Source organism: Macaca fascicularis, chromosome 2, assembly GCF_037993035.2.
Source record: "Macaca fascicularis isolate 582-1 chromosome 2, T2T-MFA8v1.1".
In the NCBI taxonomy this organism is placed as follows: domain Eukaryota; kingdom Metazoa; phylum Chordata; class Mammalia; order Primates; family Cercopithecidae; genus Macaca; species Macaca fascicularis.
In genome coordinates, this window is record NC_088376.1 from 181,572,954 (window position 1) to 181,598,650 (window position 25,697).

Sequence of the window (25,697 nt, forward strand, 5' to 3'; positions counted from 1 at the left end):
TCTTGCTCTGTCGCCCAGGCTGGAGTGTAGTGGCGCGATCTCGGCTCACTGCAAGCTCCGCCTCCTGGGTTCACGCCATTCTCCTGCCTCAGCCTCCCGAGTAGCTGGGACTACAGGCGCCCACAACCGCGCCCGGCTAATTTTTTGTATTTTTAGTAGAGACGGGGTTTCACCGTGGTCTCGATCTCCTGACCTTGTGATCCGCCCGCCTCGGCCTCCCAAAGTGCTGGGATTACAGGCGTGAGCCACCGCGTCCGGCCGCTTTCTTCATTTTTTAAAGTTGTTTTTCACCTTTGTGTCTGAATGGGTTATTTTTTAAAAAACCTGTTTTCAAGTTCAGAAGTTCTTCTGCTTAATTTTGTTTATTACTGAGGCTCTCAACTGTATTTTACATTTCATTGAAATCTTCAGTTGTAGGACTTTTTAAATGATATCAATCTTTGTTGAATTTCTCGAGATCATAAATTGTTTTCCTAATTTTTTGGATTATTTATCTTTTTTTTTAAAAAAAATCTCACTAGTTTCTGTTGTATCCTAATTTTGATTTTTTTCCAGCGTTCCGTACATTTCCTTTTCTTATGGGTCTCTTACTGGAAAATTATTTTGTTTCTTTGGAGGTTTCTTGTTTCCTTGCTTTTTCATGTTTCTTGTGTCTTTTTGTTGGTGTCTGTGTTTATTGTAACAGTTGTTTTCTTCCAATTTATTCATTAACATTGGTAGGAAAAACTTTTTCCTGTAGATATATTTATAGTGCTGGTTCTGTGAAGGGGTTTGTTTGATTTTACATAGACACAGTCATGTAATCTTTTATGATTTTTTGGATTGTAACTCTTGTCAGCAGTGTCGGAGTTCCTAAGTGACGCAGACTGCTTTTGTTAATGGCAGCCATGGTGAGGCTTTGCTGAGTGTGGGGACTCCAGGTGGGGTGCTCCTTAAGCACCAGTAATAATGGCGGTGGGCTGGGTGGACTTGTCATTAGTTGCCTCAGTGGTGTGTGTGGGTGCCAGTGTGGCTGGTGCGTTGAGCCAATCCCCAGACCTCTAGATGATTTGTGTAGGCAGTGGCAGTGGCAGCTATAGGTGGGGATAGCTTGTCGTCAGGTTTTTGGAAGGCATGTTTCTGAGCCAGTTGGGGAGTGGATCGATCCCTACGCCTCTGGAGGATGATGTGTACAGGTGCTGATGGTGGGCAGAGTGGATCTCTCTTCATGCTCCCCCACCCCCAATGGTGTGTGTGGGTCTTGGTAGCAGTAGGTGGGTAGATAGTTCCCTAGGAACCCTGATGATATGCATTGGTGATGTTGAGGAGTGTGGATTGATTTTTGTTTCTCCGGATGACACATGGGGGTGCCAGTGGTGGTGGGTGGGCCACTTTAAATTTTTTGTTACAATGTATTTTCATTCTTTTTTTTAAAAAGCATAACATTAAATTTACATAAGCATCTGTTTCCTTTCTGTTCTTCAGATTGAATAATTTCTATTGGTCTATCTATTTCCAGATCCACTGACCTCTTTTTAGTATCCTTTCTTCTCTTTAGGCCAGCGGTCCCCAACCTTTTTGGCATCAGGTTTCACGGAAGACAATTTTTCTATGGACCCATGTAGTGGGGCAGGTGGGATGATTTTGGAATGATTCAAGCACATTACATTTATTGTGCACTTTATTTCTGTTATTAATACATTGTAATACATAATTAAATAAGTATACAACTTGCCATAATGTAGAATCAATGGGAGACCTGAGCGTGATTTCCTGCAACTAGATGATCCCATCTAGAGGTGATGGGAGACAGTAACAGATCATCAGTCATTAGATTCTCATAAGGAGCATGCAACCAATATCACTCATATGCACAGTTCACAATAGGGTTTGTGCTTTGAGAATCTAATGCTGCCACTGACCTGACAGGTGGTGGAGCTCAGGTGGTAATGTGAGTGATGGGGAGCGGCTGTAACTACAGATGAAATTTCACTTGCACACTTGCCACTCACCTCCTGCTGTGCGGCTTGGTTCCTAACAGGCCATGGACCAATACCGGTCCATGGCCTGGGGTTGGGGACTCCTGCTTTAGGCCATTCAGTGCTTTTTAAAATTTGGTCATGTTACTTTGTAGTTCTCAAAGTGCCATTTGTTCCTTTTTTACTTTTGTTTCTCTGTTGAGATTTTCTGTCTTTTTACCTCTTTGAAGAGAGTTCATCCTCTCAGAGAACAGTGTAATAGCCACTTTAAAGCTTTTTTTTCTGGCTGTGTCTGGTGGCTCACACCGGTAATTCCAGCACTTTTGGAGGCTGAGGTGGCTGGATCACCTGAGGTCATGAGTTGGAGACCAGCCTGGCCAAGATGGTGAGACTCAGTCTCTACGAAAAATACAAAAAATTAGCCAGGCATGGTAGTTGGTGCCTGTAATCCCAACTACTTGGGAGGCTGAGGCAGAAGAATTGCTTGAACCTGGGAGGCGGAGGTTGCAGTGAGCTGAGATCATGCCACTGCACTCCATCTCAAATAAATAAATAAATGAATGAATAAATAAATAAATAAAATGAAATTTTTTTCTGATAATTTCAACATCTCTGTCTTCTTCTACTTGGCTGCTCTTGATTCTCATCTTTTGTGAGTTGTTGAGATTTCCTAGGTTCTTTATATGCCAAGCAGTTTTTGGATTATATCCTGGGCATTTTGAATATTAAGTTGTAAGTCTCTGGGTCTTGGTTAGATTGCAGGTTTGGTATTACTTTGAGTTCACCAATATCATTCTTAGCACATACTCTTCAGGGTCCTAAGATAGCTTTGCCATGAAGTCTGTCTAGAATTCTTAGTTGCGCTCAGTGGGAGAAGCAGAGAAGATTATTCTTATTCCATTTTATTTCAAGTAGAATTCTTGCTCATTTTTAAAATCTGAGTTTATATACACACACACACACACACACACACACACACAGGATTTTCCTGTGTCACCTAGGCCTGAGTGCAGTGGTACGATTATAGCTCACTGCAGCCTCAAACTCCTAGGCTCAAGTGATTCTCCTGCCTCAGCCTCCTGAGTAGCTGGGACTACAGACACGTGCCACCACCTTTTTTGTAGAGATACGGTCTCACTATATTTATCAGACTGGTCTCAAACTTCTGACCTCAAGTAATCTTCCTGCCTCAGTCTCCCAAAGTGTTGGGATTACAGGCATAAGCCACTGTACCTGGCTCAGTCTGAGTGTTTAGTCTTTGTTATTGATGTACAGGAATTTTTTATATAATAAGGATATGAGTCTGTTGTCAGGATGTGTATTGCAAATACTTTCAATCTGTAGCTGTTTTATTTCTTAATTGTATGTTGATGAGCAGAAATATTTGATTTTGATGAATCTAGTTTATCAGTTTTTTCCTTTATTCTTAGTGGTTTCTTCTTTTTTTTTAGATAGAGTCTCATTCTTTTGCCCAGACTGAAGTGCAGTGGCATGATCTTGGCTCACTGCAACCTCTGCCTCCTGGGTTCCAGCGATTCTCGTGCCTCAGCCTCCCTAGTAGCTGGGACTACAGGTGTGCACCACCATGCTGAGCGAATTTTTGTATTTTTAGTAGAGATGGGATTTCATCGTGTTGCCCAGGCTGGTCTCGAACTCCTGGCCTCTAGCGATCCATCCACCTTGGCCTCCCAAAGTGCTGGGATTATAGATGTGAGCCACTGCACCCAGTCTCTTTATTCTTAGTCCTTTCCTTTCCTTTCTTTCCCTTCCCTTCCCTATCCCCTCCCCTTCCCTTCCCTCCCCTCCCCTCCCCTCCCCTCCCCTCCCCTCCCCTTCCCTTCCTTTCCTTTCCTTTCACTTTTTTGTTATTGTTGTGACAAAACACATGTAACAAAATTTACCATATTAGCTATTAATTGCATTCAATTTACTGGCATTTAGTTCACTCACAGTGTTGTGCAACCACTTTCTCTGTCTAGTTTCAGAACTTTTTCATCACTCCAAATGGAAACTCTTTAACCATTAAGCATTCACTTCTTATTTTATCTCTTTATTCCCCCAGCTTCCCAGCCCCTGGAAATTACTGCTTTGTTTTCTGTTGCCTGGATTTTCCTGTTCTAGATATTTCACAAAAACAGAATCACGCAGTATATGATCTTTTGTGTCTATGGCTTCTTTCACTTAGCACAAATGCTTTCAAAGTTCATCCATGTCATAGTATGTGGTAGTACTTTAGTTCTTTTTATAGTCTAATAATATTCCATTATATGGATATATCACATTTGTTGATCTGTTCATCTGTTTGTATTGTTTCCACCTTTTTTGCTATTATTGAATAATGCTTCTATGAACATACAAGTATCTGTTCGAAAACCTGTTTTCCATTCTTTTGTTTTATACCTAGGATGGGAATTTCTGTGTCATGTGGTAATTTTATGTTTAAGTTATTGAGGAACTGCAATACTGTTTTTTTTTTTTTTTCTTACAGTAGCTGTACCATTTACATTCCCACTAGCAATGTATGAAGGTTCCAGGTTCTTTATATACTCACCAACACTTATTTTTTTTCTCTCTTTCTTGCTCTTTTACTTCCTTTTCCTTCTCTCTTCCTTTCATTCCTCATCCTAGTGGGTACGAAATGATATGTCATTGTGGTTTTGACTTGCATTTTTTTTTGTGTGTTTTGATATAAACTTTAGGGGTATTTTTCCTTCTTCTGGGAAGAATGTTATTTATATTTTTTATAGGGATTTTGGTGAATCTATAAATTTCTTCATTTAGTGTGGACATTTTAACAATGACATTTCGACAGCATTGATTCTTTTTTCATTTTTCCTTTTTTGTTCTCGAAGGAGATAAACAATATTGATTCAAACCATGACCGTGGAATATCTTTCCATTGTTTTTGGCGTTCTCTAGTTTCTTTCATCAATGTTTTATGGTTTTCATTGTGGAGATCTTTCACTTTGGTTTGGATTTGCATTTCCTAATGACTAATGACATTGAGTGTCTTCTAATGTGCTTTTTGTCATTTGTGTAGTTTTTTTTGGAGAAATATCTATTCACATTCTTTGCCCATTAAAATATTTTTGTCTTTATCTTACTGAATTGTAAGAGTTTTTTTTTTTTTTTTTAAATTTGAACACTACCTTTTCTCTTTTAAGAGATGGGGTCTTGCTGTGTTGCCCAGGCTGGCCTGAAACTCTTGGCCTCAAGCAATCTTCCTGCCTTGGCCTTCCAGAGTGCTGGAATTACAGGTGTGAGCCATTGTGGTTGGCCTGGATACTGTATTTCCTCCCATTTGGTGGGTTGGTTGCCTTTTCACTATTCCAGTAGTGTTCTTTGATGAATAAAAGTTTGAAATTTTGCTGATGTCCAATTTATCATTTTTCTGTTGTCACTTGTGGTTTTTTGGTCATATCTGTGAAGTCATTGCCAAATAGAAGTCATGAAAATGTATTGCTGTGTTTTTTTCTTTTTTTTTTTTTTTTTTTTTTTGAGACGGAGTCTCGCTCTGTCGCCCAGGCTGGAGTGCAGTGGCCAGATCTCAGCTCACTGCAAGCTCCGCCTCCCGGGTTCCCGCCATTCTCCTGCCTCAGCCTCCCGAGTAGCTGGGACCACAGGCGCCGCCACCTCGCCCGGCTAATTTTTTGTGTTTTTAGTAGAGACGGGGTTTCGCCGTGTTAGCCAGGATGGTCTCGATCTCCTGACCTTGTGATCCGCCCGTCTCGGCCTCCCAAAGTGCTGGGATTACAGGCTTGAGCCACCGCGCCCGGCCCTGCTGTGTTTTTTTCTAAGAGCTTCATAATTTTAGCTCTTGTATAATATTTAGGTCTTATCTCCATTTGAATCTATTTTTGAATATGGTGTGAGGCAAGGGTCCAAGTTCATACTTTTGCGTGTGGCGGATTAGTTGTTCTAGAATTATTTGTTGAAAGTTTATTTTTCTCCCATGAAAGCTTTTGGCATCCTTGTTGAAAATCAATTGTTGGTCCTAGTTATATGGGTTTATTTCTAGACTTTCAATTCTGTCCAATAAATCTGTATGTTTACCCTTTGCCAAGATTGTTTTGATTACTATAGCGTCATAGTAAATTTTGAAACTGAAATGTGAGTCCTCTAATTTTTTCTTCTTCTTCAAGATTATTTTGGTTCTTCTGAGCCTCTCGCAATTAATCGTCAGATCAGTTCGTCCATTTCTGCAAAACAGGCTGTTGGAATTTTGGTAGGGAGTGAATGGAACCTGGAGGTCACTTTGGGGAGTAATGCCCAACTGCTAACCAAAATAGTTGATATAGTTAGTAAAGTCTTTCAGTCCTCGATTAGGGGATGTCTTTTTCATTTATTTGGGTTTATTTATTTATTTAGCTCTTTCCTAAAATTTTCCATGTGGCAGTTCATAGGTAACTAACTTTAATATCTTTCAATTGTTATAAATGCAGTTACTTTAGAATCATAGGCCCTATTTAACCTTCTTTTTTTTTTTTTGAGACAGAGTTGCGCTCTTTTTGCCCAGGCTGGAGTACAATGGCGCTATCTCAGCTCACCGCATCCTCCGCCTCCCGGGTTCAAGCGATTCTCCTGCCTCAGCCTCTCGAGTAGCTGGGATTACAGGCATGCGCCACCATGCCTGGCTAATTTTTGTATTTTTAGTAGAGACGGGGTTTCTCCGTGTTGGTCAGGCTGGTCTTGAACTCCCGACCTCAGGTGATCCACCCACCTAGGCCTCCCAAAGTGCTGGGATTACAGGCGTGAGCCACCACGCCCGTCCATTAACCTTCTATGTAATAATTTTCATTACTTCCTTTAAATACATTCCAGATTTTAATAGCTGTTTAAGCTTTGGAATCTCAAAGTATTGATTTTTTTGATTAAAATTACCTTGGTATTTTAAAATGTCTTCCTAGTATTTTTTGATGGACTTACATTTCTGCATTAGCAAGAGAGCCAGATATTCCATAGATTACACTTATTATTTTTCTCTGAACTACTTTGTATTTGATTGTTTATAACAAATTTCCAAATAAAAAAGAACATTTTAAATGCCTCTTGAATATTGATATGTTTATTATTAAAATTTCATTTTTTTCCTAGTGGAAAAGAAGCCTAAGGAATAAAGTCATCTCTCTAGACCATAAAAATAAAAAGCATATCCGAGGGTGTCCTGTCGCTTCCAAGTCTTCACCAGAAAGGTAAGATATGTGTGTGTGTGTGTGACATAGTATGGGCTTATCCTATAAAATGTGACCATAAATGATTTATTTTAGCTTGTTGTATCTCAATTATGACCACAGTGTTTAAAATAGAAGGTTCGAATTCAGTAGCCTCTAAGATTCTTTCGGTCTCTTAACTTTCTGCGATTGTTAGTATCTTAACTCCCTTGTTTTTGTGCATTTGGAACATCTTGATAAGCTTTTGCTGATAATGCAAGAGTTATACATATGATGATTGACTCATTATTTGCGATCAGCAGTGAGAAAGGGTGCTCGATTTCTTCTTCTTTTTTGTTTTTTAAAGGCTAGTCAAATGAAGCAGTGGGAATGGAGCAGAAACAAAGACATCTGCAACTTGTAATCAACTGGTTGTAAATACCACTGTACTTGGGCCAGCCAAAAATACTCCGTTTAGCAACTATTGTCCTATAGTCACAGTGCTAACAAATTATTTGTATAGGGGAATTAAATATCTGGAGGATTCAAATTACAGTTGTTACTGGAAATAATTTACAGTATTTCAGAATTGGACATAAATCAGTGATTAGAAAGTTGTTATTTTAGAAAGAGTATTGAATTTTCTTTTTAACATAGTGAATGAAAAAATGAGAATAGCAAATTATGATTATTGGAAAGTCACACAAATTTAGAAGACTCAGTGGGGTCCTTGAATTTATGTCAAAGTACTTCTATAAACTACTTAGTCTAATTCTCCCTTTTCAAGTAAATTGTGTGTAGGAAATATAAACATATATTGGCAACTCCATAGCAGTTTATGAGCCTCTTGACATACCATACCATGGATAACTTGTCAAGGTGAATAAGGCAGGTCTGTTGATGCAATGATGATGCTTTCATCCTTAGAACAAGCACACATTCAGTATTCAGACTTGGTTTCCCAAAAAGATTTACATAAAAAAATTATACTTCGTTTGAGAGATGGAATGCTAGAAGTAAAGGAATGATAATTTTTAATTAATAAAGCCAAGCCACATTTTCTGAAAGGTTTGCACATACGAAGTTGTTTTATCTTATGGGAGACATATCCTGAAGACTTTGCATGCTTCAAAACATATCTAATTCCCCTTTAGCTGCCGTCTTGCATCCCTGCATGTGTGTTCCTAATCTCAGCTGGCCCACCTGAGACCTTGTGAGCACCAACCCTAGTTCCCTGCATGTCCCCTTACCTGCTCTGACAGGATGAAAGAAACAATCATGAATCAGGAAAAACTTGCCAAACTGCAGGCACAAATGCACATTGCGGGGAAAGGAACTGCTTGTAGAAAGAAGAAGGTGGTTCATGGAACAGCCACAGCAGATGATAAAAAACTTGAGCTGTCCTTAAAGAAGTTAGAGGTAAACAGTATCTCTGGTATTGAAGAGGTGAATGTGTTTACAAACCAAGGAATGGTGATCCACTTTAACAACCCTAAAGTTCAGGCATCTCTGGCAGCAAACACTTTCACCGTTACAGGCCATGCTGAGACAAAGCAGCTGACAGAAATGCTACACAGCATCTTAAACCAGCTTGGTGCAGACAGTCTGACTAGTTTAAGGAGACTGGCTGAAGCTCTGCCCAAACAGTCCGTGGATGGAAAAGCACCACTTGCTACTGGAGAGGATAATGATGATGAAGTTCCAGATCTTGTGGAGAATTTTGATGAGGCTTCCAAGAATGAGGCAAACTGAATTGAATCAACTTCTGAAGATAAAACTTGAAGTTACTGGGAGCTGCTATTTTATATTATGACCGCTTTTAAAGAAATTTTTGTTTATGGATATGATAACATCTAGATCTCTAATTTAAGCCCAAGCCCCTTGGACACTGCAGCTCTTTTCAGTTTTTGCTTATACACAATTCATTCTTTGCAGCTAATTAAGCCGAAGAAGCCTGGGAATAAACTTTGAAACAAAGGTGAATAAGGTTCTTTGCCTAGTAAAAAACAAAAAACAAAAAACTTGTATCATTCAGGCCAGGCACGGTGGCTCACCCCTGTAGTCCCAGCACTTTGGGAGACCGAGGCAGGTGGATCACTTGAGTGCAGGAGTTCAAGTACAGCTTGGGCACCATGGCGGAACACCATCTCTACAAAAAACTAATAAAAGTAAAAATTAAAAAATACTTATTTAAATCTCACTTTTCCATAAGAATGCTTGTAAAGTGGTGGGCACAGGTTCTTTGGGATATCAATCAATAACTTTGTAACATATTGCTTTAATTTTGCCTTTTAGTTTTCTGGCATTATCACTAATTTTTTTTTCAGTGTATTTTCTGCTAAATTGTCAGCCTAGCATAAAAAGATAATTGTTTGGCCTTCCTTATAGAATTTATGACATCTGACTTCTCTTCCAGAGTTAGTGATTTTTAGGCATGGTCACAGCATTAACATTATAACATCTATTTAATATACACTTAATGATATTGTTAGAGGATTAAAAGTTTTTAAAATTCAGTAGCAGTAGACATTGAATTAAAAATACAATAATGAACCAAATCACCATCTTTTTAATAAATAAAAAGAACTGTGTGGTTGACATGATCCTGACAAAGGAAAATGATACATTTTTAAATTGATAAAAGTGATGTAGCCAACAGTCATTAGTGTAATTAGTTGTATAGTTTACTCAGCCAATTTTTGAATAATAGAATGTGATTTTTGACAAACTTTTAAAATCTAGAGGGCTTTGTGTTATTTCAAAATTTTATACTGAAGACGCATATATGTGTCTTTTATATATATAACTAATTATATTAATATATAATTAGTTCAAGTTCACAATGTTAAAATGTTCATAAATTATTTCTGGGGGATGTATATGAATATTAAAAAGTAGAATTTAAAGATGTATCTCTGATGTGTGGTAGAAAGGACCTGAGTCATTTCCAAATCCTAGTTGTCTTAAGCTAGGAGGGGGCATCTTGTCTATACTTCAGTTTTTCTCTACTGAAAGTTCTGGAGCTTTTGATTCTTAACCTTTTTCTGAATGTTCTGCTTCTAAAAGGTAGGTAAAATGGGATGGTTAGGATATCTAGAATATCTGGAAACTAAGGTGAGATGGAACATGATGAGTTGTTTAGATGAAACTGGGTTATGACAGTTAAGTTAGTAGGCAGAGTTAGGAAGTGACTTCGTTCAAAACAACTGGAGTGGGAAATTATGATGTATTTGCTTCACAGCACAAGGATTTTGTAAAATTCTCTTGGGCATATTATTTTTAGAAGAGAAACAGTTTGGTTTTTCTGTTTTAATGGGATTCTTTTTTCCTCTCTTGATCTCATTTTCACTATCAATGAGCTTACAGAATTTGTACCTACAGATTTAGTTCTCTTGTAGTGTAATTTTTTTAAAATCAAATTGTGCTGTTCTTCCTACTCCACTAATTATTTGGCGTATCGGTCATGAGAGTACACAAGCAATATCAGATTGGAACTGAAAACCCTCTATTATAATTATGACAGGTAATATCTACTGAGTACTTATTATATGTTAGGCATTAGGCTAAGCCTGAACTGTCTTATTTAATTTTTATAAGTCTGTGAGATGTAAGTAGCATTGGCCTTATCTCATAGTTGAGGAAATTTAGGCCTTCTTACTATAATGGAGAGGAATGTTATTAATGCATCTCTAGGAAACCTAGTCCAGTATTAACAGACTTAAATTTTTGTTTTAATAACATTGAATTCTTCTAGGCTATCTGAAACATTTTATAAATTGCTGCTGTGCGAAGGGAAGTCAAAGCAACAAAAATACACCTGGAGAGGGGGAGAAAGTTTCCGTATGTTTGTATTACTTTGGAACTGCTGACTCTATCTCCTGTGTTTGATCTTACTTTAAAGATTATAATACTTCTTAGTGCTTTTTTAAAAATTAAGTTTTATTGTGATATAATTTACATATCATAAAATTCACCCATTTTAATTCAATAATTAAATAATTTTTAGTGTATTTACAGAATTGTGAGCCATCACTACAGTCTGGTGATGGTTTTAGAACATCCCATCGTGCTCCAAAAGAAACTGCTCTTTTGCAACCATTTTATATTCTCACCTACAACTGTAAGCAACCACTAACCTTATAAGATTTGATTTTTTGGACATTTCATATAGACAGAATCATACAATATGTTTGTTCTTTTTCACCTGGCTTTCACCGAGCATAATATTTTTGAGGTTTGTTAATATTGTAGCATATATAAGTATTTCATTTCTTTTTACACCACATTGTGTTTATTCACCAGTTGGATTTTTATGTTGTTTCCACTTCTTAGCTATTATGAGTAATGTTGTCATAAACATTCCTGTACAAGTGTTTGCAGGTGTTTGTGTAGACGCATGTTTTCTTTTTTCTTTTTCTTTTTTTTCTCTTGAGATGGAGTCTCACTTTGTTGCCCAGTGGTACACTGGTGGAAAACACTTTGCCCAGTGGTGCAGTGGTGGAAAACAGCTCACTGCAGCCTCGACCTCCCAGGCTCAAGCGATCCTCCTGCCTCAGCCCACCAAGTAGTTGGGACTACAGGCATGCATCATCATGCTTGGCTAATTGTGTTTTTTGTAGAGATGAGGTTTTGCTATGTTGCCTAGGCTGGTCTTGAACTCTTGAGCTCAAGTGATCTGCCCACCTTGGCCTCCCAAAGTGCTGGGATTATAGGCATGAGCCACTGTGCCTGTCCTAAGACATATATGTTTTCATTTATCTTAAACAGATAACTAGGATTAGAATTGCTGTGTCATGCATTAATATTGTTTAACTTTTTGAGCAACTGCTGAACTTTTTTCAAAATGACTGTACAATTTTACATTCCCACCAGCAATGTATGAGGGATTCATGTTTTTCTGCATCCTCACCAGCAGTTATCACCTTCCATCTTTCTTTCCTCTTTCTTTTTTCTTTTCTTTTCTTTTGTTTCCTTCCATCTTTCATCCTAGTGAGTGTGAAGTGGTACCTCATTGTGGTTTTGATTGCCATTTCCTGATAACTAAATGATGTCGATTGTCTTTTCATGTGCTAATTGGTCATTTGTATGTCTTTTTGAGAATTGTCTACTCAGATCCTTTGCCCATTTTAAAATTGGATTATCTTTTTGTTGTAAGAGTTAAAAAATATTTTCTGGGTACAAGTCCCTTATCAGGTATATGATTTTCATATATTTTATCTGATACTTTTGGCAAGTTTCTCACTCTCTTGATGGTGTCCTTCAAAACATAAAAGATTTTAAGTTTTGATGAAGTCCCATTTATCTATTTTTCTTTTGTCTCTGTGCTTTTGGTGTCATATCTAAGAAACCATTGCCAAATCCAAGGTTGTGATCCTTTACTCCTGTGTTTTCTTCTAAGGGTTTTATAGTTTTAGCTCTTAGATTTAGGTCTTTGATCCATTTTAAGTTAATTTTTAGGTATGGAATGAAATAGGCACCCTAATTAATATTATTGCCTTTGGATATTCATTTGTCCCAGCACCATTTGTTGAAAAGACAATGGTGTCTCTTCATTATTTTCCATTGAATTGTCTTGGAATCTTTGTGAAGTATCAGTTGATAGTAAGTGTTAGTGTTTATTTCTGGATTCTCAGTTTGCTTCCATTGTTCCATATGTCTGTCCGTATGCTGGTACTGCCATGTGCTATTGCAGCTTTGTAGTAAGTTTTGAAATTGGGAAGTGTGGGTCTTACAACTTTATTTTTTTTCAATATTTTTTGGAGCCGTTCTGGGTTTCTTGCATTTTCAGTTGAATTTTACAATCAGCTTGTCATTTTAAATAAAAAACCAGCAAGGATTTTGACAGAGATTGTATTGAATCTGTAGACTAAATTGGGGAATATTGCCATTTTAACAATATTGTCTTCAGATTAATAAACATGGGATGTCTTTCCATTTATGTCCTTTATAATTTTTTTCAATAGTGTTTTGTAGTTTTCAGTGTGTCTTTGCCTTTTTTTTGTTAAATTTATTCCTAAATACTTTCTTATTTCTGAAGCTATTATGAATGGAATTGTTTTCTATTTTTAGATTTGTATTTATTTATGTTTTTGAGACAGGATCTTGTTCTGTTGCCTGGGGTGGGGTGCAGTGGCATGGTCATAACTCATTGTGGTCTTGACCTCCTGGGCTTAAGTGATCCTCATTCCTCAGCCTCCAAGTCTCTGGGACTACTGGTGCATGCCACCACGCTTGGCCAATGCTTTGAATTTATAGAGATGGGGTCTCATTGTGTTGCCCAGGTTGGTCTTGAACACCTGGTCTCAAGCAATCCTCCTTCCTTGGTTTCCCAGAGTATGGTATTACAGGGATGAGCCATTGGGCCTGGAATTGGTCTCTTCATTCATTTCCTCTTGGATTTCCAATTTTTAAGCACATAGTTGTTCATATTAATAGTAGTGTCTAATGATCCTTTGTATTTCTATGGTATCAATTTTTATGTCTCACTTTTTGTTTTCAATCTTGTTGGGGTCTTTCTTTTTTTCTTGGTTGGTCTAGCTCGTGGTGTATCAGTTTTATTTTTTCAAAATGCCAACTTTATGTTTGATCTTTTTTTAAGTCTTCATTTTGTTTATTTCTACTCTGATCTTTACGATTTCTTTCCTCCTACTAATTCTTGTTATGTTCATTCTTGCTTTTCTAGTCCATTGAGGTTCATTGTAACCACTTTTTATTTGAAATCTTTCTACTTTTTGATACAAGCATTTATTGCTATGCATTTCTCTCTCAACACTGCTTTTGCTTGTCCATAGATTTGGTATGTTGTGTTTCTGTTTTCATTTCTTTCAGGAAGTAAAACAAATTTTTTTTCTTTTAATTTCTTCAGACCTAATGGCTGTGGAGCACGTTGTGTAATTTCCAGGGGTTTGTACAGTTTCCAGCGTTCCACTTGTTACTTGATTTTTAGTTTTATTCCAATGTGGTCTGAGGAGATACTTTATATGATTTCAGTTTTTAAAAAGTTATTGAGATTCGTTTTGTGTCCTATCATATGATCTGTCCTGGAGAATGTTTCTTGCACTGGTGAAAAAATGTGTATTCTGCAGCTCTTGGATGAAATGTTTTGTAAATGTCTGTTAGGTCTATTAGGTCTATAGTGCAAATTAAACCTGATTTTTCTTTGTTGATTTTCTGTCTAGATGATCTGTTTAGTGTTCAAAGAGAGTGTGTTAGTCCATTCTCACATTGCTATAAAGAACTACCTGAGACTGCATAATTTATAAAGAAAGCAGGTTTAATTGGCTCATGGTTTTGCTGGCTGTCCAGGTTTCTGCTTCTGGGGAAGCCTCAGGAAACTTACAGTCATGGCAGAAGGTGAGGAGGAAGTTAGTGCATTGTACATGGCTGGAGCGGGAGAAACAGAGAATGAAGGGAGAGGCACTACACTTTTATAAATAACCAGATTTCGTTAGAACTCACTCACTGTTAGGAGAACATCAAGGGGGAAATTGTCCCCCATGATCCAATCACCTCCCATAAGGTCCCTCTTCCAACACTGGGGGTTACAATACGACATGAGATTTGGGTGGGGACACAGACCCAAACCATATAAGAGGATGTTGACTTTCCAAACTATTATTGTATTGAGGTCTGTTTTCTTTTTTAACTCTAATAATACGTACTTTATATTTCTGTGTGCTTTGATGTTGGGTGTATGTATTCAGAATCTTTATGTTCTTTCTGAATTTATGCTTGTATCAGTATACGATGACCTTTTTGTTTCTTTGTAAGTTTTTTTGACTGAATGTCTGTTTTGTCTGACATAAGTATATATAGCTACTAATGCATATGTTTTGTTTTCATTTGTGTGATATATATTTTTTTAATCCCTTCACTTTCAGTTTATGTGTGTCTATATAGGTGAAGAGAATTTTTTTCTAGGAAGAATATAGTTTGGTCTTGTTTTTTTAAATCCACTTAGCCTGTTTACGTCTTTAAATTGGAGAATTTAAACCATTTACATTTAAATTACATTACAGTACATTACATTTAAATTAAACCTTTACATTTAAGGTTATTATTGGTAGTGTAAAGACATTTTGTTAGCTTTCTCATTGTTTTGTATATCATTTGTTCCTTTCTTTATTGTTTACTTTTATGACTTGGTGGTTTTCTGTAGTGATAATGATTGATTCCTCTCTCTTTCTCATTTGTGCCTGCTCTTTCAGTTAGTTTTATACTTTTGTGTGTTTTCATGATGGTAGATACTGTCTTTTTGCTTCTAGACTCAAGCATTTTTCATAGCATCAGTAAAGCGGTTATAAATTATGTTTTTGTTTGCCTGAGAAAGACTTTATTTCCTCTTCATTTCTGAAGGATAGCTTTGCTGAATATACCGTTCTTGGCTGGTAGCTGTTTATTTCAGCACTTTGAACATATCATCCCATTCTCTCCTGGCCTATAAAGTTTTTGTTGAGAAATTTAGTTAGTCTGATGGAGATTCCCTTTATATGTGACTTGATGCTCTTCTCTTGCTATTTTTAGATTTCTATCTTTGGCTTTAATTTTAGACAGTTTGAGCATAATGTCTGGGAAAAGTATAGTGTCTTGGATTGAATCTATTTGGTAATATTTGAGCTTACCTTTTTGGATTGAATCTATTTGGTAAAATTTGAACTTACTGTATCTTGATGTGTATATCTCTCATAAGAGTTGGGAAATTTTAGCTATTATTTTGTTAAATAGGTTTTCTATGTCTTTGCCAATCTCTCCTCCTCTGAAACAACTGAAATTTGAATATTTGGTCTTTTTATAATGTAGCATGTGTCTTGTTGGCTTTATTAATTCTTTTTTTTTTTGTCTGACTGGTTTATTTCAAAAGACATGTCTTCAAAAAGACATTTTTTTCTTCTGCTTAGTCTGTTGTTGAAGTTCTTAATTGTGTTTTTTATTTCATTAATTGAACTCTTCTATTCCAGGATTTTTGTTTGGTTTGTTTTAATGATACCTATCTCTTTGTTGATTTCTCATTTATATCCTGAATTTCTTTTCTGATTTTTTTTGTATTGTTTTTCTGTGTTCTCTTGTAACTTGCTGAGTTTCCTTAGATTGGGATCCCCAACCCTTGGGGCCATGGACTGGTACTGGTCCGTGGCCTGTTAGGAACCAGGCCACAGAGCCAGGGCGTGAGTGGCAGGTGAGTGAACATTACTGCCTGAGCTCCACCTCTTGTCAGATTTGTGGGAGCATTAGATTCTGACAGGAGCATGAACCCTATTTTGAATTGTGCATGCAAGGGACCTAGGTTGCATGTTCCTTGTGAGAATCTCATGCCTGATGATCTGAGATGAAACGGTCTCGTCCTGAAACAATCCATACTCCCCTGCCATCCCCTGGTCTGTGGAAAAATTGTCTTCCCTGAAACTGGTGCCTGGTGCCAAAAAGTTGGGGATTGCTGCCTTAGATAATTATTTTGAGTTTGTTTTCAGGCATTTCATACATGTGTTTTTCTGTGTTACGTTACTGGAGAATTATTGTATTTTTTTGGAGATGTCATGCTTTCTTGCTTTGTCATGTTTCTTATATTCTTATGTTGATATCCATGCATCTGGTGTTAACAGTTGTTACTTTCAGCTTTATGGATTAACTTCATTTGGTAGAGACTTTTTCCTGTAGATGTATCTGTGATGTTTGTTAGGGTTGTATTCTGAGTGGATGCGGTGGTGTAGTCTCCCTGTTATTTCTTTGGTCATAATCAGTGATATTGGTGTCTGCAGGGTCCTTGTTGTCTTAACCTGCAATTTATATATTTATTTTAAAAATTTTCAGACTCATCAGCAGGAAGTAAATCTGTGGTTTCTAATGGAGACTGTGATAAGGCTTTACTGGGGACAGGTACACCAGGCTTGCTAGTCCTTGGACCCCTGGGTGGCATGTATGAGCACCAGTCATGGTCGGGATGAGCCGTTTGTGCCAGTTCTTGGGATTCCTGGTGGTAACATGGGTTAGGGTGGTGGTTAGGGTCCAGGCAGGTCAGTTCTCGGGTCCCTGGTCCCGGCATGTTTGGTGCCGGCTGTGGCTGAGGTAGGTGGCAGGAAACAATGGGTGGGTTCTCAGGTCACTGGATGGTGTACTTGGACATTGGCAATGGTGAGTGGGGTGGGCTAGTACTTAGGCCTCTTGACAGTGTGTGTGGGCTGTGGTAGTGGCAGTGGACAGGGAAGCCCTGTCTTTAGGCACGGTATTATGCGGGCAGGTACTGGTGGCAGCAGATTGGGTGGGCCTGTTCTTTCTTCCTGGGACAGTGCCTGCGGATACTGTTTGGAGGGGACAGGGTGCACCTGTCCTTCCTTGGGTCCCTAGGTGGGGTGCATGGGTGTTGGCTGTAGCCATAGTGGTGGGTGGTGGCAGCTGTTTTTCAAGTTATTGGTGCTGTTGGGCACTGGCAGCAATGAGTGGGCCTGGCCAGTACTCATGCTTCTGGACAGCATGAGCATGGGCTTGTCTCAGGCCCTGTACTGTACGTGTAAGCACTGGTGGCAGCAAATGAAGTGTTACTGTTTAGTTCTGGGATGACATGCTTGTGCGCTGTTTGGAGTAGGCAGGTCACACTTGTCTTTAGGCACCTGGATGGTGGGTGTGGGTGCTGATGGTGGTGATGAGCTGGGCAGGCCTCCATAGATGTACTTTATCATGTTGGAGAATTTCCTTTCTCTTCTTAATTTGGTAATGGCTTTCAAAATAATGTTTGTGTGTTTGAATTTCCTGCATTCTCATACTGTAATTTATGTTCTTTATTTTACTAATCAAATTTATTGGATAAATTCATATTTATATATTAAAGTAACTTTGCATTCCTGGGATAAATCTCCTTGATCTGATTTATAATACTCTTAATATGTTACTGGATTCAGTTTTCTTGAGAATGTTTATGTTTGTGTACAAGAGGGAGATTCATACATGGTTTTTTTTTCTTGTACTGTCTGTCTTTTTCTGGTTTTGGTATCAGGCTAATACTGTCATTATAGAATGAGTTGGAAAACTTTCTCTCCTTCATTACTTTCTGGAAGAGTTTTTAGGGGAATTGATATTCATTCTTTTTTAAATGTTCAGTTGAATTCATCAGTGAAGCCATCTGATCATGCACTTATAGGACAATTCAAGTTTTCTATTTATTCATTCGTTGAAACCGACTTTATTGATGTGTAATTTACATAGAAGAACATATGCCTATTTTAAATATAATTTTGTATGCTTTTTGTCAAGTGTACTAAATGATTTTTAAGACTCTGAAGTTTTTTATTGTAATAAAATACACTTAACATAAATTTTACCATCTGAATCATTTTTAATTGTACAGTTTAATGTTGTTAAATAAATTAATAATGTGCAGCCATCACCATCATCAATCTCCACAGTACTTTCCGGCTTGTAAAACTGAAACCCATTAAAAAAATAAATTCCCATTTCTCCCTCCGCCCCATTCCCCTTATGACCACCAGTTTACTGTTTGTTTGATGATTTTAACTATTTAAAGCACCTCATATAGTATTTGTCTTTTTGTGACTGGCTAATTTCACTTAGCTTAATGTCCTCAAGGTTCATTAATGTTGTAGAATATGCCAGATTTTCTTCCTTTTGAAAGGTGAATAATTTTCCATTGTATTTATATGCCACATTTTGTTTCTATATTTATTCATCTGTGGGCACTTGGTTTACTTTAATATTTTAGTGATTGTTAACGTGGGTATACAAATATCTCAGCTCCCTGTTTTTAATTCTTTTGGGTGTATATCCAGAAGTGGAATTGCTTGATCTTATAGTAATTATATTTTTAATTTCTTGAGCAACTGCTGTATTATTTTCCTCAATGGCCGTACCTCATTTTGTGTTCTTGCTGGCTAGTTTCCAGTTTCTTCACATCCACATCAACACTTGTTACTTTGTTTTTTTTTTTTTTTTTAATTTATAGTAGCCATCCTAATGGTATGAAGTGGTATTTCATTGTAGTCTTAATTGCATTTCCTATTTATAAATGATACAAAGCATCTTTTTATGTATTTATTAGAGATTCATATATCTTCTTTGGAGAAATGGCTACACAAGCCCTATGCTTATTTTTAAATTGTTTTATTTGGTTTTTTATTGTTGAGCTTTAGGATATTTTTTTCTTTTTTTGAGACTGGGTCTTGCTGTGTTGCCCAGGCTGGAGTGCACCGGCATGATCACATAGCTCACTGTAGCCTCAACCTCCTGGGCTCAAGCCCTCCCACCTCAGCCTCCCAAGTAGCTAGGACTACAAGCACATGCTACCATGTGGCTATTTTATTTTTTATTCCTTTTTTAGAAATTTAAAATCATTAAAAATTTTTTTGTGGGTACATAGTGGGTGTATGTATTTATGGGCTACATGAGATGTTTTGATATATAGGCAGGCAATGTGAAATAAGCACATCATGGAGAATGGGGTATCCATCCCCTCAAGCATTTATCCTTTGAGTTACAAACAATCCAATTACATTCTTTAAGGTATTTAAAAATATATTATTAAGTAATATTGACTATATTACTCTATTATACTATCAATAGTAGGTTTTATTCATTCTTTCTATTTTTATTATAGCCATTAACTGTCCCCACCTGCCCCTCAGCCCCCTAGTTCTCTTCCCAGCCTCTGGTAACCATCTTTCTACTCTCTAGGTCCATGAATTCAATTGTTTTGATTTTTAGATCCCACAAATAAGTGAGAACACGTGATGTTTGTCTTTCTTGTTTCACTTAACCCAATGATCTCCAATCCCATCTATGTTGTTGCACATGATTGAATCTCATTTTCTTGTATGACTGAATATACTCCATTGTATATATGTGCTACATTTTATTTATCCATTCATCTGTTAATTGGCACTGAGATCACTTCCAAATCTACTAATTTCCTTTTTTGGTGTATACCAGCAGTGGGATGGCTGGATCATAGGGTAGTTCAATTTTCAGCTTTTGAGGAACCTCCAACCTGTTTTCCATAGTGGTTATATTAATTTACATTCCCACCTAAACTGTGTAAGCGTTCCCTTTTCTCCACATCCTCGCGAGCATTTGTTATTGCCTGTTTTTTTGGCTATAAGCCATTTTAACTGGGGTGAGATGATATCTCGTTGTAGTTTTGATTTGCATTTCTCTAATGATCAATGATGTTGAACACCTTTTCATATGCCTGTTTGTCATTTGTATATCTTTTTTTGGAAAAATATCTATTCCAATCTTTTGCCTATTTTTGATCGCGTTATTAGATTTTTTTCCCGTAGGGTTGTTTGGACTCCTTATATATTCTGGTTATTGATACCTTGTCAGATGGGTAGTTTGCAAATATTTTCTCACATTCTGTGGGTTGTCTCTTTACTTTGTTGGTTGTACCCTTTCATGTACAGAAGCTTTTTAAGTTGATGTGATCCTATTTATCAAGTTTTACTTTTGTTGTCTGTGCTTGTTGGGTATTGCTGAAGAAATATTAGCCCAGACCAACGTCCTGGAGATTTTCCCCAGTGTTTTCTTGTAGTAGTTTCATAGTTTGAGGTTTCAGATTTCAGTCTTCAATCCATTTTGATTTGTTTTTTGTATATGTTGAGAGATAGGAGTCTAGTTTATTCTTTTGCCTATCAATATTCAGTTTTCCCAGGATCACTTGATGAAGAGGTGTCTTTCCTTCAGTGTATGTTCTTGGCACCTGTGTCAAAAATGAGTTCACTGTAGGTGTATGGGTTTGTTTCTGGGTTCTCTGTTTTTGTTCCATTGGTCTGTGTGTTTGTTTTTATGGCATTTCCGTGCTGTTTTGGTTAGTATAGCTCCGTAGTATAATATGAAGTCAGGTAATGTGATTCCTCCAGTTGTGTTCTTTGTACTAAGGATAACTTTGCCTATTCTGGATCTTTTGTGATTCCATGTAAATTTTAGGATTATTTTTTCTATTTCTGTGAAGAATGTCACTGGTGTTTTGATGGGGATTGCATTTAATCTGTAGATTGCTTTGGGTGGCATGGAGATTTTCACAATATTGATTCTTTGAATCCATGAACATGGAGTAATTTTCCAGTTTTTGGTGTTCTTGTCATATTTCTTAATAATTGTTTTATAGTTATTATAGAGATATTTCCCTTCTTTGGTTAATTCCTAGGTAATTTTATGTGTGGCTATTATTGTAAGTGAGATTACTTTTTAAATTTTTTTCATGTTTTTCACTGGTGGCATATAGAAATGCTACTGATTTTTTTGTATGTTGATTTTGTATCCTGCAACTTTACTGAATTTGTTTATTACTTCTAATAGTTTTTTCATGGCGTCTGTAGGTTTTTCCAAACATTGGATCATATCATCAGCAAATGAGTAATTTGACTTCTTCCTTTCCAATTTGGATGTCCTTTATGTCTTTCTGTTACCTAATTGCTCTAGCTAGAACTTCCAATACTATGTTAAATAACAGTGATGACAGTAGACATCCTTGTTGTGTTCCAGATCTTAGGGAGAAGGCTTTCAGTTTTTTCTCTATTTAGTATACTAGCTGTGGGTCTGTCATATATGGCTTTTATTATGTGAGGCATGTTCCTTTTATTCCCAGTTTTTTTTTTTATTATGAAGGACTATTGAATTTTATCAAATGCTTTTTCAGCATCAACAGAAATGACCATATGATTTTTATCCTTCATTCTGTTGATATGGTGAATTATGTTGATTGGTTTTTGTATGTTGAACCATCTTTGCATCATAGGGATAAATCCCACATTGTTATGATGAATTATCTTTCTAATGTATTGTTGAATTTGGATTGCTACTATTTTGTTGAGTATTTTTGCATCAATATTCATCAGAGATACTGGCCTGTAGTTTTCTTTTTTTTGATGTTTCTTTGTTTGGTTTTGGTGTCAGGGTAATACTGGACATGTAGAATGAGTTTGGAAGTATTCCCTCCTCCTCTCTTTTTTGGAATAGTTTGAGTAGGATTGGCATTTGTTCTTATTTAAATGTTTGGTAGAGTTTAGCAGTGAACCCATTGGCTTTCCTTTACTGAGAGACTTCTTTTAATTACAGCTTTGATCTCATTGCTTGTTATTGGTCTGTTCAGATTTTGGATTTCTTCTTGGTTTAGTTTTGTTAGATTGTATGTATCCAGGGATTTGTCCATTTCTTCTAGATTTTCCAATTTATTGGCATATAGTTGCTCATTGTAACCACTAATGATCCTCTGAATTTCTATAGTATCAGTTGTAATGCCTCCTTTTTAATTTCTGATTTTATTTATTCGTATTTTCTTTTTTTTTTTCCTTAGGTTGGCTAAAGATTAGTCAATTTTGTTTTAACTTTTGAAAAAAAAACTTTTTGTTTCATTAATCTTTTGTATTTTTAAAATTTCAATTTCATTTGTTTTTTCTGTCTTTATTTTTTCTCTTCTAATTTTGGGTTTGGTTTGCTCTTGCTATTTTAGTTTTATAAGATGTATCATTAGATTGTTTATTTAATAAAGTTTTCTCTCTTTTTTGATGTATGCACTTAAAGCTATAAACTTTCCTCTGAATATTACTTGTGCTGTATCCTATATGTTTTGCTATATTGTGTTTCCAATATCATTTGTTTCAAGAAATTTTTCAGTTTTCTTTCTTAATGTCTTCATTGGCCCATTGGCCATTCAGGAACATAGTTTTATTTCCATATATTTGTATAGTATCTATAATTCCTCTTGTTATTAATTTCTAATTTTCCATTGTGATCAGAGAAGATGCTTGATATTATTTCAGTTTTTTGGAAAGTTTTAAGACCCGTTTATTGATCTAGCAGATGGTCTATCCTTAAGAATGATCTATGTACTGAGGAAAAAGAATGTGTATTCTGCAGCTCTTGGATGAAATGGTCTGTAAATATGTATTAGATCCATTTGGTCTATAGTGCAGATTAAGTCTGATGCTTCTTTGTTGATTTTCTGTCTGGAAGATCTGTCCAGTGCTGAAAGTGGGGTGCTGAAGTCTCCAGCTATTATTTTATTGGGGTCTATCTCTCACTTTAGCTCTAATATTATTTCCTTGGTATATCGGGGTGTTCCAGGGTTGGGTGCCTATATATTTTAAATTGTTATATTCTCTTGCTGCATTGACCTCTTTATCATTATATAGTGACCCATTTGTCTCTTCTTATCATTTTTGTCTTGAGATCTGTTTTGTCTCATAGAAGTGTAGTGACTCCTGTTCTTTTTTGGTTTTCATTGGCATGGAGTACATTTTTCTATCCCTTTATTTTTAGTTTATGTGTGTCTTTACAGGTGAAGTGTGTTTCTTGTAGGCAGCAGATGAATGGGTTTTCATCCGTTCAGCCAGTCTATATGTTTTTAAGTTGGAGAGTTTAGTGCATTTATATTCAATGTTAGTATTGATAAGTAAGAACTTATTTCCTGCCATTTTGTTGTTTTCTGATTGTTTTGTGGTCTTCTCTTTCTTTTTTTTTTTTTTTTTTCCTTTTCTTTCCTTCCTGTCTTCCTCTAGTGAAACTGATTTTCTCTGGTAATATGATTTGGTTTATTGCTTTTTATTTTTTGCATATCTATTGTATGTTTTTTGGTTTGAGGTTGCCATAAGGCTTGCAAATACTATCTTATTACCCTTTATGTTAACCTGATGATAACACTTTTTGCATAAACAACAAGCAAAATGAAACTTAATAAAAACTCTATGCCTTAATTTTGTCCCCCTGCTTTTTAACTTTTTTTTGTTTCTATTTATATCTGTATTGTATTGACTGTCTTGAAAAGTTATTATAGTTATTATTTTTGGTTGGTTTATCATATAGTCTTTCTATGTAGGATAAGAGTAGTTTACACACCACAGTTACAGTGTTATGACATTCTTTGTTTTTCTGTGTACTTATTATTACCACTGAGTTTTGTTCCTTCCAGTGATTATTTTCCTTGGTGATGCTGATGCTAGTATATGTTCTTCATTGTCTGGGCATTGAAGAGTTGGGTTTTTATTGTAGGCTTCTCTATCTATGCTTATTTGTAGCCATCCTTTTTGGGAAGGCTTTTCAGATATTGGAAAAGAGCTGGGTGTTATGCTCTAAGCTTTAGGGTGCACCCCAACCCAGTAATGCTGTGATTCTTACAGACTCATAGAGGTACTGTCTTGATAGTCTTATACAAGAACTGGGAGAATTCTCTGGATTACCAGGCAGAGACCCTTGTTCTTTTCCCTTACTTTCTCCCAAACATACGGTCTCTATTCTAAGTCACCTAAAGCTGGGGGTGGAGTGACCTAAGCACCCCTGTGGCCACCAGCATTGTGACTGTACTGGGTCAGACCTGAAGCCAGCACAGCCTGGGTCTCGCCCAAGGCCTGCTGTCGCTACTCCCTGGCTACTGCCTGTGTTTGCTTAAGGGTCCAGGGCTCTATGATCAGCAAGTGACAAAGCCAGCCAGGTCCAAGTCCTTTCCTTCAGGATGGCAAGATATCCCAAGCCCTTGGTGAGTCCGGAAGTGCTGTCTGGGAGTCAGGGACTAGAGTCAAAAACCTTAGAAGTCCACTGGTGTTCTATTGTATTGCAGCTGAGCTGGCACTCAAATGACAAGAAGCAATCCTCCCCACTCTTCCCTCTGTTTCCCAAAAGCAGAAGAGCCTCACTCCATAGCCATTGCTACCCCAGGCCACAAGGAGTACTGCCAGACTACCTATGATGTTCCCTTAAGGCCCAAGGTCTCTTTAGTTGGCTTGTTGTGAATGCTGCCTGGCCTGGGACTTAACCTTTAGGGCAGTGAGCTCCCCTCTGCTTCAGATCAGGCCAAAAGTGCCATCATAGGGTCACGTTCTAGAATTAGCAACCCCAAGAGCTTCCTTGGTGCTCTGCCCTGCTGTGGCCATGCTGGTACCTAAGGTGCAAGACAAAATCCCCTTTTAATTTCAAAGAATAAGATAACTCCTTTTCTTTTAAAAACTGCTTTCCTTAGTATTTGACCAGTTGTCAAGTAACAAATGCATGTACTGGAAAGGCAGAGTCCAAGGCAGACTTCAGGGATGATGATTTTTTTTTGGGGGGGGACAGAGTCTTGCTCTGTCCACCAGGCTGGAGTACAGTGGCGCAATCTCGGCTCACTGCATCCTCTGCCTCCTGGGTTCAAGTGATTCTCCTCCCTCAGCCTCCTGAGTAGCTAGTACTACAGACCCACGACACCACACCCAGCTAATTTTTGTATTTTTAGTAGAGACAGGGTTTCACCATGTTGGCCAGGATGGTCTGGATCTCTTGACCTCAAGTGATGGAGGAAGATCTACCAGACAAATGGAAAACAAAAACAAACAAACAAAAAAAGCAGGGATTGCAATCCTAGTCTCTGATAAAACAGACTTTAAACCAACCAAGATCCAAAAAACCAAAGAAGGGCATTACATAATGGTAAAGGGATCAATGCAACGAGAAGAGCTAACTATCCTAAATATATATGCACCCACTACAGGAGCACACAGATTCATAAAGCAAGTTCTTAGAGACCTACAAAGAGACATAGACTCCCAAACAATAATAGTGGGAGAGTTTAACACCCCACTGTCAGTATAGACAGATCAATGAGACAAACAATTAA

The 25,697-nt window shown here is 37.2% G+C and overlaps 1 protein-coding gene and 1 pseudogene across 18 annotated transcripts in view; both read left to right on the forward strand.

The window, feature by feature from the left end:
- The window catches only part of SENP7 (SUMO specific peptidase 7), a 204,277-nt gene that overhangs the window by 58,597 nt on the left and 119,983 nt on the right, over positions 1 to 25,697 (forward strand). For all 18 annotated transcript variants that reach the window (XM_045385386.2, XM_074033557.1, XM_074033559.1 and 15 more), the window contains one exon: positions 7,053 to 7,150. In XM_045385386.2, coding sequence (XP_045241321.2) covers positions 7,053 to 7,150 — 98 coding nt within the window. The remainder of the gene's footprint in view (positions 1 to 7,052; positions 7,151 to 25,697) is intronic.
- Positions 7,053 to 9,085, forward strand: LOC135969421 (transcription factor BTF3 pseudogene; annotated as a pseudogene).